The sequence below is a fragment of the Anopheles coustani genome, chromosome 3 (genome assembly GCF_943734705.1).
Source record: "Anopheles coustani chromosome 3, idAnoCousDA_361_x.2, whole genome shotgun sequence".
NCBI lineage: Eukaryota > Metazoa > Arthropoda > Insecta > Diptera > Culicidae > Anopheles > Anopheles coustani.
Window position 1 is genome coordinate 34,392,215 of NC_071288.1, and position 18,625 is coordinate 34,410,839.

Sequence of the window (18,625 nt, forward strand, 5' to 3'; positions counted from 1 at the left end):
AAAGTACGTCCAAATTCTGCGATAATGTTTCTCGAAAAATGACGACTGTCGTATTAACACATCTCGATGAACCGGGGACTGTTGGACATTGTGTTTTAATTTTATTTTTTTACCCCAAAAGGAAACCCACCGCACATTCCTTTTCGGACGATATTTGTCCGGCTGTCTCACGAGCGAATGGGAAATCGGGAAACCTTAGCAACGCTACCGTCCGCGCGGCTTGCGCTGTTTGTTAGAGCATCGTCACACCGGACCGGGTTCGAGAGGAAAACCGGTGATGAAACGCGACGGTGTTTGCCGGGCGCAATGCGTTGTATCAAATGACACCCGCTAGCGGAGGCTTCTGCGGAACGGACGCTCCACCATGGGCCACAAAGACCGGTTTATTAGAAGTATAATAGTGATAGTTCAATTAGTTTGTGCGCGATCGTAGCCGATGTTGGTAGCTGTGGAACCAAGTGATTCTATCGAGGGACAATTTTCGTGTGGATCGAGTGAAATCATAGAACATTTGCTTGTAAAATCTCATAAAAACCAACGTTTTGAATGAACAGAACGTACTGATGTAGTTTGTCAATCCTTCGCACAGGTTCCATGGTCATGGTGGACGAAAGGACTCCGCTCACGTCGGAACCGACGCCTGCATTGTCGGGTCCTTCCGGTGGTAACGTGCACCATCTCAAGTCTCATGAAACCCTTCGCGAGCGCCAGGTGCGCCGATTCCAGTGTTGGATCTGTTCGGCAATACTGTAAGCATGAGCATGTGCACCTTTAGAATGACTTTTCTTTGCATTAACTTGTGTCATTTCTTTGCAAACCCTAGTGGAGCTTTTGGGTTAGCCGTTTTGATCAGTATAAGTTACATCATATTTGGCGATGCAACGAAGACGCCCCTCGATGGGGCTAACACCACGGCGGCGGATTTTCCTGAGCTACTAAATCTCATTAGCTTCCCACTAGCCGGTAAACTTTCGTTTTTCTTTATTTCTCTCTCCGCTGTATGTCTTGAATAATTGTTTCACATGAATTACGTATGTTCTTACAGATGAACCCACTCCTCAGTGGTCGGAACCGGATATCACCGACGAAGCAAAGGCGGCCGCCATCGCCGAAGGTGAAAAAGACCTCGGTGACAAAGAGCTGCTGGAGGAAACCCTTTCATCCCCTCCGGTCCAGTCGCCCTCTTTCCGACATCAAAAGTCGGTTGGAGCAACGGTGGCCGCTCGGTTGGCCGCTAAGGTTGGCTTCGTGGAGGATCGTGCTACGAAAGCGCTCCTGCGAAAGGTTAGCAACCGCCAGCGGAAGGGATCGGTTGGCAGGGGACCGAAGATCGATCTACCGCGGTTGCTCCACCGGGGCGAGTGTGACTTTAATGCCCGATACCGAACCGCTAATGGAACCTGCAATAATAAGGAGTATCCGCACGAGTACGGTGTAGCGATGATACCGTTCCGCCGTCAGCTAAATCCGGACTACGGTGATGGCATTTCCGCCCCACGTGTCGGCGTCGATGGAACGGAGCTGCCGAGTGCGCGACACGTTTCGCTCGACATCCATCGGCCATCGTACCGGAGTGATCCCAATTTTTCCGTCATGCTCGCGGTGTGGGGACAGTTTCTGGATCACGATATCACGTCAACGGCACTGAACCAGGGCGTCGACGGGAAACCGATCGAGTGCTGTGACCCGGGACAGCCGCAACATCCCGAGTGCTTCCCAGTGCCCATTGGACCGGGCGACCCATACTTCCATCAGTACAACGTCACGTGTATGAACTTTGTCCGCTCGGTTCCCGCTCCAACCGGACACTTCGGTCCCAGGCAGCAACTCAATCAAGCGACGGCTTTCATCGACGGTTCGGTCGTGTACGGGTCGGACGATGAGCGTATGAGGGCACTGCGGACCGGTGTCGAGGGTCGTCTGCGGATGTTGCGTACTCCGGACGGACGGGATCTTCTACCCGTTTCGACCGACCCGCTGGATGGTTGCAACGAGCAGGAAATGAACGCGGCCGGCAAGTATTGCTTTGAGTCGGGAGATGCTCGGGCAAACGAAAACTTACACCTCACCTCGATGCATCTGATCTGGGCGCGGCACCACAACACTCTAGCCGAGGGGTTGGCCAAAGTGAACCCACACTGGGACGATGAACGACTGTTTCAGGAGGCTCGTCGTATCCTTGGCGCGCAGATGCAACACATCACCTACGGGGAGTTCGTTCCACTGATCGTCGGAAACGAGACAGCGGTAGGGATGGGACTCGTACCCGATCCGGAGAGTGGCCGTGACACCTACAACGTGTCCGTGGACGCGTCGATTGCGAACGTGTTCGCTGGCGCCGCGTTCCGATTCGCACACACGCTTCTGCCGGGGTTGATGAAGAAAACGCGCAATCCGGCCGCTTCCGCATCGGGCGTGGAGTTGCACAAGATGCTATTCAACCCGTACGCGCTTTACGCACGCGGTGGGTTGGACGATGCACTCGGCGGAGCAATTAGCACCGAGTTGGCCCGGTACGATCAGTACTTCTCACCCGAACTAACCGAGAAGCTGTTCGAGCGTGCCGACGAACACCTACTCCACGGGCAACCGTGTGGATTGGATCTGGTTTCGCTGAACATTCAGCGCGGCCGGGATCACGGTCTTCCGGCTTACCCGAGCTGGAGAAAACACTGCCATTTGACGCCGGCCGACAGCTGGGATGAGTTGGAAAAGATTGCCGATCCGGTATCGTTCGCGCAGATGAAGGCTATCTTCCACGACCCGGCCAATGTGGACGTCTATTCGGGGGCGCTCAGTGAACCGCCGGTGAAGGATGGCATCGTCGGGCCTCTACTAACGTGTCTCATTGCGGACCAGTTCGTCCGACTGAAGCAAGGTGATTCGTTTTGGTACGAGCGTCGTCAAGGACCACAACGGTTCACGGAAGGTACGAACCGATCGGTACTTTGCGCCTTGAATATTCGCATCTAAAAACTCGTTTCCACAGGCCAACTACAGCAGATCTACGATACGAAGCTATCGAGCATTATCTGTCGCAACTCGGACACCATCGAGCAGTCGCCGGTCTACCTCATGAAGCGCACCGACCCACAGACGAACCCCGAGACGAACTGCAACCAGCTGGATACGTTCGACTTCGACCAGTTTAGGGAGGACCGTGAGTATCACCACAATCGCCATGCAAAGATCGCCACCGATCGGATGAAGGTGTTGGTAATGGCACCGAAGACCACTGTGACTGCCACCCCCGGAGTCACCACAACCGCCACGATGATGGACGGGAAGGAGCCGGTTACGGAACTTGAAACGACAACCAACGAACCGCTTCCATCGACTACGGGTGCTTCGGTTTAAAGGTAGGGATGAAGCCATTAAACCATTGTTTGATTTTCTAATGATCTAGTTTTTTCAACCCTCTACAAAGGTTTCAATTTTTCATATGTTTCTTTCCGTTACTTGTGCGTTCCGTTATACTTGTGGCTTTCAAATCCTTATATTCACAATATTAGATTACAATTACATGCTTTTTTAACACTGTATGCAATGCTTTTTTAACACTTCTTTATAAAAGAATTTGTTTGTCGTTTGATATGTTTTATTGTATTTTTATTATATTGTGTGATTTCCAATTTTACTTCCACGATTTCTGTTCTTTTTTTCAATCGTCCTTCCACGGTTAGGTACAATGTTGTTTTGAAAAACGTACTTTTTACTATTTGGCAAGTTGATGAATTTATTATTTTTTTTATAGAAACGGCTAAGATCTTATTTTTAGAATATTTATTATGTAACTTTTAGTTGAAAGCAACTAAAAGAAATTCCGATATCATAACTATACTGGGCATTTATTTACTTTTATGGTTTATAAAGTAAAATATTTCCCATGAAATTATAAAAAAACCTACACATACTGCTAGGTTTTTCTGGTGATATTCTCTTATTTTACACCCCAATTTCCAATATATTGTGTTTTATTGCCAATTTTAGTCTTGAATAGCTCATGGTCGTGAAAGGGTTAAACAGTAATTTGATACTGTTTTTTTAAATTTTTTAATCATGATGTTGTTTTGAAGAAGTTTTAATGATAATATTCCTTCAACAATCTATTATTTTCAATCTAAATAAACTAATTATAGAAGAAAACCCTTTTTCATGAATCAGTTGGCACCAAAGGGTTTTTACTTGTGTTTCGCACAAAATTCTCACTTAATTAAAAATGTGAAAAAAACTCCCCAAAGTACAATTCGTCTTGTTCGCCACCGTTCATTGTGGATCTACCAAAGAAGCATCCTTGACTTCGGTCCGGTCTTCCTTCATATCCTTGCTTCTATGTACACTAAAACAACCACGTGCGCCAACATAAACGTTCACGAGCTTACGTTGGTAATTGTACCGCACAAGGGTGAACCCAGCTTTCCCTTCGAAGGGCGAGTAATTAAAAGAATGGCCAACGCACACGCGCCCCAAAATGGAGGTTCTCTGTCTTGCCCGCTCTCGTCCCGGGTTACCGGGGTTCGCGCTCTTTCTCGCTAATGAATCACCGGCGGGCCGAACAAACGGCATGTCGTTTGACATCCTCAACCTGCCGTTCCCTTTGTTGAATCGAGCTCCCCACCACAAACCGTACGTCTCACCGATCCACATAGTACATAGACGCAATCCCCCTACATTAGCCGTAATCAGTCCAGCGCCGCACAAGAACACACAGACGTCCGTCGTCGTCGTCGCCCACACACCGCCCTTATCTGGGCCCTTGCGTCACCTCGCCACCCTTCCACGATTTGCTCGCAATTTCCTCCGGATTCCCGGCCGGGTGCTGTGTAACCTACTGTGGTGTTCTGTGCGCCTGGTAGATTCGACGCTTAATGAGTGAACCTCGCTGTTCGGACAGCGTGCCAGACGCCCAACCCCTACGCGGAGACGAGCCCGCTGGAAAGAATCGACAGGGAAGATTGCAGCGCAAGGGAAAGGGAAGGGGGTTGGGGTTGCTTGCAGGAACTAGACTTACATTTGAAGTACGTCTGCGTCGTACACTGCTGGGAAACTAGACCATTTCTATCGTGGAGTGAAGAGTGTGCCAATGGGGTGAGACCATTAATTAATGCTTCCAACCGATGGCTAGACCGTCGTTACGGAGGGGACCTACGCAACTAGGTAACGGACATTTGGTGGTGGATTTTTTTCTCCACTCAGTTTCTTTTGTAAATGTTAGGTCACAGTGGTGGATAATGTTTAACACTATCATCAATATTATACACAAATATATTCTAAATTCTTTAAGCAGACAATCTTACAAAACTCTGACACAGAGAAGGAAACCCTATCTTTATCGGATAGCGAGAAAAAACGTCTTGACTACCTTATGTAATTGTAGTTGTTGTGTTCTCAAAGTGAGGATTTCAAGGTGATGAAAAGAAGAGAAGAATCCTTTTAAATTCGTGTTGTTTTCGGATCTCTTACAAGTATCAGATTTCTTAAACATTCGGTCCACCAAAAGACAACTCAGAACACTTTGTACGTTACTCGTGTTTCGTGTTTTGGCCTCTAATACTTTACACCTCCAAAGGCTTCAGTTTTGTTTTGTTGGTTTTATTTTTATTTTCAAGTCCATTGCGGTTATTTTTTCAAGATTTTGTATCACCTAACCATAATTCAAATGTTTTCTTTGTTCGTTTCATCTAATTTCAGATCGTCTAAAACACTTCAAAAGCATGCCGGTTGTTAAGCTCTACAACAATCAAACGACTCTAATTCACCATTAATCATTAAGAAGTGTCAAGTTTTGTTGTTTTTCATGTGAATCATTATGTTTACCGGCAGAGCAACGAAGAAATAAAATTTAGTGCAATTAGTACACTTTTCAACAAAACAAACCCGCGAGCCTTTACACATAATTGGACGGGGGTTCTTTCATTCGCAAAACAAACCTCTTTCGATGCGAAAAGTTTGTCATCAACTGTATACACCGGAAACAGTCAAATGCACAAGCAAATAGAAAGCACAACGAGCTTGGTAGAAATATGGCAGATGAAACGAGACACAAGAGCAGCATAATTAACTGATTCTGCCTTTTAATTAGTCAGCGTCTTCCCACAACCTTCCTTTCTTACAGGCCCCTGTTAAACTGTCTTAAAATTGGCCCCCAGTTGCCATTGCGACCGGGCTAGGTTTGTGTTGGTGCGCTACTCATTAAGTCAGGTTTTCATCAGGAGCTCAGCAGTATCAGAAGGCAACATCGTCCTTGCTGCCAATCGCGCTTTCTTCCTTGTTTCCTTGATTTTTCGTTTTCTCTTTCTTGACTAACGGAACGCGCTGAGAAGCGACTTTGGTAAAGGGGATACTGGAGTGAAGATAAACAGTAGACAACATCTATCCTAGGCCGGTCACAGCACAACGGAATGGCAATGGAAAAGGGGAAGAACTCGCCCGTCCGTTACGCGCGCATCCGTTACGGAATGGGGCTTCTGTTTGTTCAGCGACCAAACATTTAGAAGCGATTCCTTCTCATCACCGTGTCACGTCCCTTTCCTGAACCAACGTGGCAGCGGGAAAAGAACAGGGAAAATTCGTTATGTACAGTAGGCGATGAGAGTTGGAACGCACCAGACGAGGCCTTCTTAGATGTTGGTTTCCAAAAAAAGCGACTGTATATAACCCCACCCGAGAGAAGGATTATGTGGCTGTTTCATTTACTCTCCGGAAGAATCCTTCCAGCTGGAGCACAATTAATTAAAGCCCGGTCTTACGCGGCTTACGAACGGATAAAGGAGTTCGGATACGTTCAGCCGCCGTGAATTGGCAAATCTCTCCCCCATCCTAATCTTATCGTGTGTTACCTTGTTGTTTTTTGGAAGCCGTTTGTGGTTTTGTTATTTCTTGATAATGCTAGAAGTCTACGCCTTCTTCTTGCCGGCGCTTAGTTGTATCGGTTCATGAAGCTGATTACTCGGTTGTACAGCAGCGTGTCGGCGTCGATGGCCCAGGTGAAGTCGAGATGGTTAAAGTTCGGATCCGACACCCGGAACAGTCCGATCGAGTTGGGAATGCTGTTGTGCAGCTGACGAACATCAACGACGGCCGCGAGCCAATCATTGTCGCCGTAGTGGAGGGCAACCGGAGCGGTCACGCGCTCCAGCGGGTAGTCTGGCGGGCGGATCGAGCCGTAGCGGATGAGGTTCAGCGTAAGACCGAAGTCGAACTGGCGGAAACGACCCGAGTTGTAGCCCTGGGCGTAGTGGACGAGCTGATTGACCGAGGCACCGGCCGGCGTGTGGGACAGGATGGTTGGCAGCATGGTGCGGTTGAGCTGCTCCGAGTTGAAGCCACCGATGAGGAAGAGCACGTTGGCGCACACCTCCTGGAAGCGGGCCTCGTCACGGCACAGCATCTGTCCACCGAGGGTCATCATGTCGCTGCTAGGGAGGAATTCGTTCACACCCAACATACGCATCAGCCACTGGAGAAGAAAGGAGAAGAGTTGATATCCAGATAGTCCCGATTCATCGGTACAACGAAAGAACTCAACGAGCTGTAACTTACGTCAATCGAATCAACGAAGGGAGCAAAGGCGCGCACGAAGGGCGACCGGAGGTTGCTCATGAATGCTACCGGGGCCAGGGCGTGCATCGATCGGATGCGCTGGTTGTACTCCGGTCGCAGCGAGGTCATGATGAAGAACGAGGTCGTACCCTGCGAGTGTCCGGCGTACTGAAGCGAAGTCTGCCCAGTGTACTGAAGCGCATAGTCGATCATCGCCGGTAGGTCAAAGAAACCGATCTCGTGCCAGCTGAAGTCCCAGAAGTCAGTATTACGTGCGTCGGGATCGTGGAAGATATGCCGGCGGGAGTTGGTGTTGCCGCGGGCATTACCCAACCACACGTCGTATCCGGCGTCAACAAGCATGTACGCGAGCGCCTTACCCGGACCCAGGATGACCCAGTCGGCCGAGGAGCACAGCAAACCGTGCTGGACGAACGCCACGTTCTTTCCCTCGCGCGCAGGATTTCCTGGTCCTCCAGGAATGCGGAACATCGTCAGGATGTATCCGTCGGCCGTCGTGACCTGATGCTCCTCGACCGGGTAACCATCGTTGGTGATGATTTCGGCCGTCAGCTTCGAGATGTCGGTTGGCTGAGGACCATCGCCAGCGCGGTACGCGATCACGTCACGGATTGTGGAGGCTTGTGCTAGCGTTAGCACCACACTGGCCAGGGCCAACAAGGCCCAGCCGCTTCTGCTACTCAGTACCATTCTCACTCTACTGTGGCGTTGCACTGACTATGCTGCGCCACAGGTGGTCGACCATTCTTTATAGACTGCGGAATCATTTGGTATCAACAATATGTCGATATCTTCACGGTGATCACACAAAATCGACTGTATCTTATCGGCTTTAGACTGCAACTTGCTTTCCTACCGTGAAATCACACCTGTCCATTGACGCTTATATTTTAAGGGATTAACGTTACAACACAGGAAACGCAGTACTGAAACAACAGATGTTGGCTTGCTAGTAGCAGAGAGCAAATGACCTAACAAGGGACAGATGTTGGTATGATACTAAAAACCCAGAGTGTTCTAGAGGTAAGTGTGTCACAATCGCATTGATTTGAGGTATTTTAGACGCTCTTCGAGAGGAAATAAAAATAAAGAATGAAAGATCTTCAACTAAATATTCTTCAGCGGTTAATTCTCCAGCACGAACAATTCGTCAGTTTCATATGGTTCATTGAACAATAGACAAACCAAACAGACAGGTTAACGTTTTCAATGCTTAAGGAATTAACTAAAGTTGCATATTCAAATCCTGTCTTGATCTTCCTTTCCGCGTGAGGAACAATCGCGAAAACTAATGTCCGTATCTCAGAGCAAGGCTAAGCATGTTTTCTGTTTGAAACTAATTATATAAATTAAATTAAAAAATAAAAGCGTCAAGTCAACCGAATTCAAAGTCCCAGCTACATTACGGGATTATAGCCCTTCAGTGGCTTTAAATTGAGGCGTAGACGAAGGCGCTGAAATGATGGCGTAGAGCCGCCAGTAAAGCTGGGATACGGAACGGGACCAATTTGCATCATCTGGACCCACTGTATCATCTTTGATTTAAATGATGCCAACTTTAAACGAATAAATCCCTAAAAAGATGCTTCATGGTTAAGTCTGATTTGGGTCCGTCGGTTATTCTAGAATCTCTGATCCCGGTGTACTCAAAAAAGGAAATACAGATGGCTTGTTCAAACCCGTCTGTAAGTGATAAATCCGAATTAAGCCACATCTACTGGTGGTTGTTATCTAATCAAAAAGTTGATCCAAAATCAAAATAACGAAAAAAGGGTCAAATCATTGATAACAGAAGAAAAACAGGTAGGAAGCCATCACTGAGTCTACACGAGTTAAAGCCCCAGATATTTGTGAAGGTTCCACATATATATATTTTTTTTGTGGACAATCGCCATGCGAATCGCTTAATCGATTCTTGATAGCGGACTATTAGAGATAAGATACCTGAAAAGAGAACTCGGGATTTTTTTATGCGTCTTGTGGCACTATAACTGTCCGGATTCTTGACGTCATGGCAACCTTCTACAGTGACATGTTTCATGAGACCCTGGTACGAAGGTACGACATTTTGGAACGCTTTGTAGCGCCACAGCTGATAAGGGTTGTACATGGCTGTCCCTCTTTGGGGGGGCCAACGGTATGGTTAAAGGCTTGAACAAGTGTCACCTTATCGCCAACCGTTTGAGATAACGAACTTACGCGTACCTGGTTCGAGAGGTTGTTACCTCCAGCTAGGGCTGCGCTCCCGTTCAATAGATCGTATTCGATATAAGGTATCGGTTGGAGAATCTTTTTTATCTTTCCCTCCCCTTCGATGGCCCCCGATGGTTATAATCAGCGATTTTACAGCGGCATCCGTGGTGGATCTCGGGACGCCTTTGTAGGGTAGTTATTTCGATTTTGATTTTACCGTTTCCAGCACGCGGTGGTATTAGATCTGTTAACAAATCTGTTAATAAAACAAAAAAAAGAGCCTGTTGAATTATCCCACAACGTCAGAAAGGCACGGGACTCAGTTACGGATACCCGGGAACAATGCCTAGAAAGGTATCCTCGTGACAGTTGCGCCTAAATCAACCACGTGGATTTCCATCGTTAAAAACGTTATTGCTCGATTCCGATAAGATGTGATACTGTTGTACCGAAAGCACCCCCTTCGTCTATGATAAGCGGGAAGAATCCGTGTGGTCCTTTCCCGGACGGTGTTCGGGAAGTAGCTTGAGTCACGTCAGAAGCCATGACTTCTACGAGTGCAACCTATGGAGGAATCACTCTAACAATCCTAATCCTTACCCAGAAGCGGATCAATCCGGACGGGCGCCCCAAGCGGTTGGATAAACGGGGACCAGACATTTCTCTACATATGGCCAAAATTGGACTTATTTTTTACAACAGCTTGCAATCCTTTTTATATACTTTCAGCATATAGTCTCCATGATTTTTGATAGGTATAAATTCTACACATGTTTTCGTTATTATCCATAACTTCGTCACATACCCTATAGTAAATGTTTATTCAAAGAATCTAAACTAAATAAATAAATTCAACAATATAATGTGATAGGTAACTTACATTTCCTTTCGCACAGTTTGCTTATTTTATGAAATCGGATATTGGATCTTCATTATCTGAAAATAATCACTCTGAATTAAGCAATCTGAACAAGTTAATACAATTCCTTTCGTTCTGTTAATTATGACCTCCACATGCTAAACCAACCAGACCTATTGAAAACTAATCATTTTAATATTTTTTTGCGATTAATGTCATGTTTTTCTTTTTTTTAATAAATGCAAATGTAGATTACTGTTCACAGATGTTTTTTGTTATGTGTGCTAAATCGTAATAGGGGTTTTTGAATAGCTCTCAAATTATCAAATCTTTTTATCAATTTAACAGCGATGACGAAAACAATTTAAAAGGGTAACAATGGATACTTTTACTGGTGGACCGTAAATTGAGGGGATTTTAAGTCAAACGGACATTATTAGATGAGAAAGAAGGTTCATGAAAACATATTCTGGCAATGTTTTAGGTGAAAATTAATAATGGTTAAGCAATATCAAAATACATTTGTACTAACTTTTGCTTTTTACTTACTTTTTTTTAAAGTTACTTTTACGATTTTTTTATTTTGGGGTTTTCATCACGGGGCCCCCTTAAACTCGGGGCCCCCGCGGCCGCTCAGTCCGTTCATAGGTAGATCCGACTCTGTCCTTACCAAAAGAGTGGTCGGTAAACCAGATTCAACAGCGAGCCGCTTAACTCACTGCAACAAATATTTTATTGATTGATCGATTGTGCTTATCGATTGCTGGGCAATATCTTATCCAGCAGCGGCACACCCTTGCGATTCCATACTCCCGACACCAAGACACATTTGTTTTGGAAGACCAGGTCCCCTGTATATCATCCCGTGAAGGGAAATACCCACAGCCAGTGTGATGGTTTACCTGCAACGACGAACACCAGGCATCCAAGTGTACCAAGGGCAAAATGGCTCACCGATCCGGTTGCTCCGCGGTGCTACGACTTGTGCTGCTTCTGGTCGTCTGTGCAGTTCCGAACGCGTTGGGTCAACTGTCGGTGCTGAATCAGATACCGTACGGGTTGCTGGAACATCTGAAGCAGGCGCCCCAGCGATGGAATGCAACCAGTGCCACCGATCAGCTCTGCCTGAACCAGCTGGATGCGTTCGCGAGCTCGTTCGACGCCGGTGAACGGTGGGCTTTGACCAGTGAGTAGAGAGGGGACTATTCCTCCAGTGGCCAATGGCATGGACGTAACCATCTGTGTGTTTTTAGTGTTCGACTCATGGGGCAAACATCCCGCCGGTGTGCTGTACGGGAATGTGTTTGCATTTGGCAACTTTGACCAGTGCCGGGGCATCGATCACCAGGGTGCTCTTTCGACGTTCCGCGGACAGCACTGTACGCTGTACGTGGATCTGAGCCGCGTGGGAGTTCCGGTACCGGCTCCCCTACAGTATGGCGTATGCGTTCCGGATACCTGCGAACCGGAACTGGTGGGGCAGCTAACCAATGCGTACTTCATGGCCAACCAGATGTTCGTCGGCAATGGGCAGATACTGGGACGGTTTTGTTACCGCGATGAGGACCGTCCATTTCCCGCGGTAACGATAGTGGCGATGTGAGTTCTTCGGCCTAATGATAAAGCTTGATGAGAGAGTAGTAACTCTCAACCACCTTTTCTTTTAGTGTTCTCTTTTCGGTCTACGGTGGACTGCTGCTACTTGCCACGGTGGCGGAATTGTTCTTCATTCATCACAAGCAGGACACCCCAAGCATCGTGAAGCGGTTCTCAGCCTACACGAACCTGGGACACATCTTCCGGATCATCCCGCGCACCGAGGGGAAAGACAGTGGAGTGCTCGATTGTGTGAACGGCATCCGTGCACTGTCGATGCTGTGGATCATCGTGAACCACGTTCACGATTCCGCGCTTGGCATACCGACGTTCAACATTCCCGTCCGCCAGGAGTACACCGAGAGCTACTTCGGGGCGCTGTTCCATCGGCTCGGTGGCAAGGCGGTCGACATCTTTCTCATGCTCAGCGGTATGCTCGTGTCGATGAAGATGCTCCGGGAGCTGGAGCGTACGAAGCGGTTGAACGTGTGGGAACTTTGGGTGCATCGGATCGTGCGTCTTACGCCGGCCTACGCCGCACTGATTCTCTTCGGTATCGCCTTCGTGGAGTGGGTCGGCGAGGGTGTCCTGGCCAAGCTGGTGTCCGAGGAGCTGATAGCCGCCTGCAACAAAAGCTGGTGGTCCGCCCTGCTGTACGTGCAGAACTATGCGCACCACTCGTCGATGTGCTTCCCCCACACGTGGTACCTTTCGGTGGACATGCAGCTATACATCATCGCACCGCTGCTCATCTATCCACTGTGGCGCTTCGGACGTCGGTTTGTGCCGGTCATCGTGCTGCTGGCACTCCTCTCGATCAGCTGCGTCTTTGCGACGTTCATGGTCAACGAGTACCGGCTTAACCGGTCGGCTCCGCCCGGCGATGGGCTGATGCCGCGCAAAACGTACCACCCAACACATGCACGAATGTCCGTGTGGCTGTTCGGAGCCCTGTTCGGGTATCTAGTGCATCGGACACGGGCCACCCGGGTGAAACTGTCCCTTCCGGCACTCGGGCTCGGTTGGCTCATCACGGCGGTCATCCTTGTCGCTACCGGGTACTCGCTGAAACAGCTCTACACCGGTGACTACACACGCATCGAACCCATCGCGGACGCCTTCTACGAATCGCTGCATCGATCGTTCTGGGCATTCGCCGTCATGTGGGTCATCTTCGTGTGCATCAACCAGCAAGGAGGAATCGTCGATCGGTTTCTCGGTAATCCACTCTGGCAACCGCTGTCCCGACTGTCCTACTCGATGTACCTCGTGCATATCGCCATCCAGGCGGTCACACTAACGAAAGCGATCCGGTTTCCGGTCGAGTTTACCGTGGTCAACGTGTTCTACACCTCGTTCGGCTTGATCGGCATCAGTGCGGTCGCCGGGACGGTTTGGTGCGTGGCGTTCGAGTATCCATTCTTCGGCCTAGAGCGGTACATCTTCCGACGGAAAAGGGCTTCGGACTAGGGGAGGGGACGAAGAATAACAAATAGCTTCCGCTAATGACACGAATTCATTACTTTTAAATATAAAAAAGACATCTTTGTTTTATTACACCACATGATTTGCTGATTTTTTCACGGTTGTCTGTTTCGTCTTATCGATACACAGCTGTTTAATTTTTCTCTACTAAGCGAAACGCCCGGGGGTATACATTCGAGGGTAGGAGAGAAATTAAAAGAGTGACAAATTAAATATGATAGAAAAAGGGATTATTAACGTCAATCAACGATTCACATAACGCTGAATTATCGTTGCAATAATATGTTTTAGGCCAGCAGGCATTTGCTCTTTTGACTTTATCATCGTTAAAGGAGCTTCTATAAAGGCCCCGCTCTTTGTTTTCTCCGATGTCACAGGTGTATAATACGCGGACCGATCAGGGCGAAGAGTCGAAAACGTCACACCGATCACACTAATCTAACGCGAATTCTATTGGAGTGTGTTGCCACTATGTACAAGGCTAAGGGATTGTTTGTAGTTCTGTTATCGTTAAGGTTATATACGGTTCCTATTTCGTCAACGGCCAGTTCGGTTTCTCTCCTGCTTGTCACGAAGTTTGTTCGCTAACCGAAAAAGAAAGAATTGACATTTTCAACTCAATGCCAAATATAATGAGTTTCAAATTTATTTACTACGACTAAGCAACGGATAGTATTTTTGTGTTCGGACATTTTCCTAACTGATAACAAAGTAGTTAGAGCCACATTGTGTGTCCATTTACAGTTCAAAAAAATAGAGAGAGATTGTTTTAAAACAAAATTTAGACTGGATTCTTTCTTTGGCTCCTGAACACTTCCACGAACCATCTTATGTGGTTCCTAACAGTCCGTCGTTTGTTTTTTTTTTTTAACTTCCGAAGAGATCGCCTAATAGTAGAACACTTAACTGATGCTCCAAAAGAAGTTTAGAAATATCTTATACTCGAATGCGCTCGTTACCGATCTGGTATAAATAACTGCTTTGTAAGAGATCCGGGTGATCTCTTCATAATAAATCAGCGCAAAACCCCCTATTTTCGTCCCTCAAACTTTTGTTGAAGCGATGCCACATTGGAGACCTTCCCTGGGGCGGGCCGGGCTGCCGCCGTCAGTAGTTTCCCGTTGCTAACCGGAGCGGTTTTCGGTTTCGTTGTGAGTGGCTCCGGTTTGGCAGGAGTTTTAGGTTTTCCGGTCGGATTTGCTGCTGTCTTCCCGCTGGCGACGGTTCCGTTCGGTATTGACCCATTGCTTACGATGCCTCCGCGCGGGGAAGGTGTTCGTGTGCGGACGGACGTGGTGGTGGTGGTCGTTTGGGGTGTGGGTTTTTTCACACCTCCTGCCGGAGGGTTGGCTTTTTCTGACGCAATTTTTGCCTTCGCCGCGGCTACCACCGAACCAGCGCGGGCACTGTTCGTGAGGACGCTGTGGTACGGTTTGTAGGAAGAGGTACCGTTCGTCGCCGTGGAACTCGCTGGGGTGGAGGGTTTTTTGAGCGGTTCTTTCACTGCTGCCGTGGGACCTTGGAATTTGATTTCGTTTAACACGTTACCCGTCGCACCACCACTTCCGTTTGTGGCCACAGGATTAGTCTTGAAGCTGCTTACCCCGTTTGAGGAAGGTTTCTCCGACGGCGAACCGTTGCTGGTGGAGGGTGCTATCCGTGCAATCGGGGCACTGCTGATGGCGGACGGGCGAAGGTACCCGCTGGAGGTTGTACTGAGGCCGGAGTTGCGGTTGGCCATGGCGACAACCGGAGGAACAGCGACATCCTCCTCATCACCATCGTCATCATCTTCTGTCGCGTCGAAATCGTCGTCGTCGTCGTCGATGAGATCCGACGTGTTGACGTACGTTGGCTCGTCGTCGTCCTCCTCGGCGGAAGCCACTGGCGGCGCACCGTTCGCCACCACCGACGGTTGGGTAGCGATCGAGGAAGAGTTCCGGCTACCACTGCCTCCACTTCGACGCAGCGTCGACGCAATGTACACCGAGTCCCCGTGCCGGCTTTCGATTTCGTTCACAATCTCCCCAAGCAGGCCCATGCTCTCCGAGCTACCACCGGACGAGATGGCCGGTGGTGAGAGAATGCTCGGTGGTGACGGTGACTCATCGATGACAGCGTAAATGTTGTCCGTTCCATGTGGCGGGTGGACGGTGCTGATGGCGTCCCGACAATCGTCATACTCGTGCCGAGGGCTGACGATCTTCACCGACTTTGGTGGCGGCGGATTCTGGTATCCGGGAACGCCCGGAATTTTCAGCGCACCTGGTTGTGTCGTTGCCACCGCTGGGACGGGTGGCCTCGGTGGGGGAATCGTTGGTCGCGTGCCGACCATACTCTGGGGTCGCTTAAGGGGTCCCGATTTCTTCCCCGAACCGCTTCCGATGGATCCATTCTCGGAACGATCGTCAACTATCCGAACCTTACGCTGCGAGCCACCGTTGTTAGTTGACTCCGGATCTCGCATACTCTTTGCCCTTTGCACAGAAACAACCGTGGAGGTGGTGGTGGTGCCAGAAACTTCCGACAACGTATCCTCCGAACCATCCGCCAGCCTGGGCATGCTCTTCGCCAACTCTGGATTTTGATCGATCGGAATCGGCGCGGAGATGGCGATGTTTCGTAGCTTCTCCTTGTCGATCACCTTCAACTGTTTCGGTTCCGGTTTAGGTGGTTTTTCCTCCTTCTTTAGATAAGACGTGATGCGGTTCAGTTTACTCTCTTTCGGCTTCTTTTCCTTGCTGACCGGATTGATTAGCACGTCGGCCCCCAACGAAGCGGAGTTGGTCCCGTCCGTGGAATGCAGCGACCCGGACGAAGATAGGAGCGTCGCGTCGGGCACGGCAAGCGGTGGAAGGGTCGGCGCCCGGCGGATGGGCACGTTCTGACTGTTCTGTACCACTCCGCCCGCGATTAGTTCCCGCGAGGTGCAGGTCGACGATTCGAGGATCGGGCTGGAAATGATTGGCCGTGCCGTCGAGCCCGGATTCAGCGGAGGCAGCGCGGGCGCACCGGCCGCATCCAGCTGATGCTCGTGGTTGGCCAGCTTGCAGCCGTTGACGCGGGTAGGCGCGTGCAGTGCCACGTTACCTGCCGGTTTATTGTACGTCGTTACATTATCAAAGCTACTACTACTACGGTCTGTTTCGTGCGCTGCTAGCGTTTTAAGCGGTACGGGTACGGGTGGTGCAGCCCGGGCCGGCACAGCATTGCTGGTTGTGTCCTCCTGCTGGCTGCACTTGGCCACCGGCTGCACGAACGCGACCTTGGGTGGCTTTTTGTGACCGTGTACGGAGGCTTGGTTGGTGGTTTTGGACTGGGGAAGTGGTTGCAGGGTGAATCCTTTAAATTTACCAAACATATTGTTGTTGGCCACAAAGTCCGACTCGCTCGTGGCAATGGGAGCGCCACCGACCGTGGCCGAGGGTCGCAGCAGGGCCGCGTTCATGTCCGAGTCGGGGGAGTTCGGGGACGAGGGCGCTAGCATCGTGTGGGTTGAGCTGGCGGAATGCGAGCTGTCCGGTTTAATGTGCGTAGTTAAGCTAAAATAAAAAAAAAAAAAACATTATTATAATTAGACCGCATATATTTTTTTATAAGTAGTTGCAAGGGATTCCAGCAACATGCATAGGAATAAATACAATAATATATATGTACACTGCATTCCACGTCGCAAACACAGACAAACTTCTAATATAATAGTGCAAAAGAGATAAGTTTAAATTAGTAGGGTTTAAACAAATAAATATTAATTAATTAAGTACAATTTCAATGTTTGATATTGTATATACTGGCTTGTGAGTTTCAGATTACACATATATTTGGAAAAATGTTGATGTTAGTAACAAATATGAAATAAGGCCCATCTTAGGTAGATTACTGTTAACAAATGGAACAAATATACAAGCAAACCTGATCGTATGAATTTATTTTATATTGAATCATTGATTACATCTGATTTGATTGTCTGATTCAATAGTGGGTAATGTTACGGGACAAAAAGCAAAGCATAAGGTTAAAACAATTGTGCATTATACCAATTTTCCGTCAACCTACCCATGCGCGCCTGATTATCAACCAATCCCAATCACCGTAAAACAAGAAGCACAACGAAAGTGAAGAAAGAACACACAACTGTACTACAACAACGGAACTACTGCTAATGCTACTGCAAACATATTACTTGTGTTTATCGTGTTGATACGTATATAAAATATTTAAAGCACTTTTGTTGAACACTCAACGGTAAAAAAGCGTGCAGACAGGATTATATCCAGCAAATGTGCATGATCGTTGAGCATCACAACCAAGCAGACACATGCAACAACAAATGAACGAATCGATAGGACGTAACGGCAACTAAAGATGCAACTCGGTGCTAGCACTCAGCAGTCCGGGGTTCGTGCTGGATACCAGGCGCATGTCCCCGATGACTTTGTGCCGCTGGCCACTGGCAACCCTCGGTATGTCGGGGGCCGTTCTGAGTGTCTTCGTGTTCGTGCTCGATACGAGGCGCACGTCACCGATGGCCAGTGGCACACGTCTGTCGCGGGACGAACGGACCAGCGTTCCACTACCACCACCACCACTACTAGTGCTACTGTTTCGCCAATCTCCGAAGGAAGAAGAGGCACGTGTAGAAGTGTACGAAGAAGCAACGACAGAAACAACGGCTGGTGCCGGCCGTGATACGTACGCGGAGGTCGGAGGTTTTCGTTTGCCGGTGAAACTATGCCCTTGCCGGTAGTAGTATATGAACAGCGCGAAGATGGTGCAGGCTGGTACCACGGCAAGGAACATGATGTAAAGGGCACTGCGGAAGCCGGCACCTGCTGTAGGATAGAGAGAATTTTATAAAAACAGTTAATGTCAATGTAAATACACTCTGCTAATGAAGGTATGCAATCTTCAAAAAACATTTAAAAACAT

At 48.6% G+C, this 18,625-nt stretch overlaps 4 protein-coding genes across 4 annotated transcripts in view; 2 read left to right on the forward strand and 2 right to left on the reverse strand.

Moving 5' to 3' along the window:
* The first annotated feature begins 594 nt into the window (after positions 1-594).
* LOC131259234 (chorion peroxidase) lies at positions 595-5,828 on the forward strand. The gene is made up of 5 exons (XM_058260674.1): positions 595-749; positions 824-963; positions 1,046-2,929; positions 2,990-3,359; positions 5,692-5,828. Exons 1-4 carry the CDS (start codon positions 595-597, stop codon positions 3,355-3,357), a joined length of 2,547 nt encoding a protein of 848 aa, XP_058116657.1. The 3' UTR covers positions 3,358-3,359; positions 5,692-5,828.
* Positions 5,829-6,919: 1,091 nt separating this feature from the next.
* LOC131259247 (lipase 3-like) lies at positions 6,920-8,253 on the reverse strand. Its single transcript, XM_058260691.1, has 2 exons — positions 7,543-8,253; positions 6,920-7,459 (listed from the first exon to the last, which is right to left on the reverse strand). Exons 1-2 carry the CDS (start codon positions 8,251-8,253, stop codon positions 6,920-6,922), a joined length of 1,251 nt encoding a protein of 416 aa, XP_058116674.1.
* A 3,307-nt stretch (positions 8,254-11,560) lies between these two features.
* LOC131259834 (O-acyltransferase like protein-like) lies at positions 11,561-13,681 on the forward strand. The gene is made up of 3 exons (XM_058261432.1): positions 11,561-11,801; positions 11,869-12,214; positions 12,283-13,681. Exons 1-3 carry the CDS (start codon positions 11,561-11,563, stop codon positions 13,679-13,681), a joined length of 1,986 nt encoding a protein of 661 aa, XP_058117415.1.
* Positions 13,682-14,246: 565 nt separating this feature from the next.
* LOC131259229 (uncharacterized) overlaps positions 14,247-18,625 on the reverse strand; it is a 31,419-nt gene continuing 27,040 nt past the window's right edge. Inside the window, exons 7-8 of the mRNA XM_058260670.1 lie at positions 18,393-18,528; positions 14,247-17,238 (exon numbers count right to left, since the gene is read on the reverse strand). Of these exons, the coding sequence (XP_058116653.1) occupies positions 14,727-17,238; positions 18,393-18,528 (2,648 nt within the window). The 3' untranslated portion in view covers positions 14,247-14,726. The remainder of the gene's footprint in view (positions 17,239-18,392; positions 18,529-18,625) is intronic.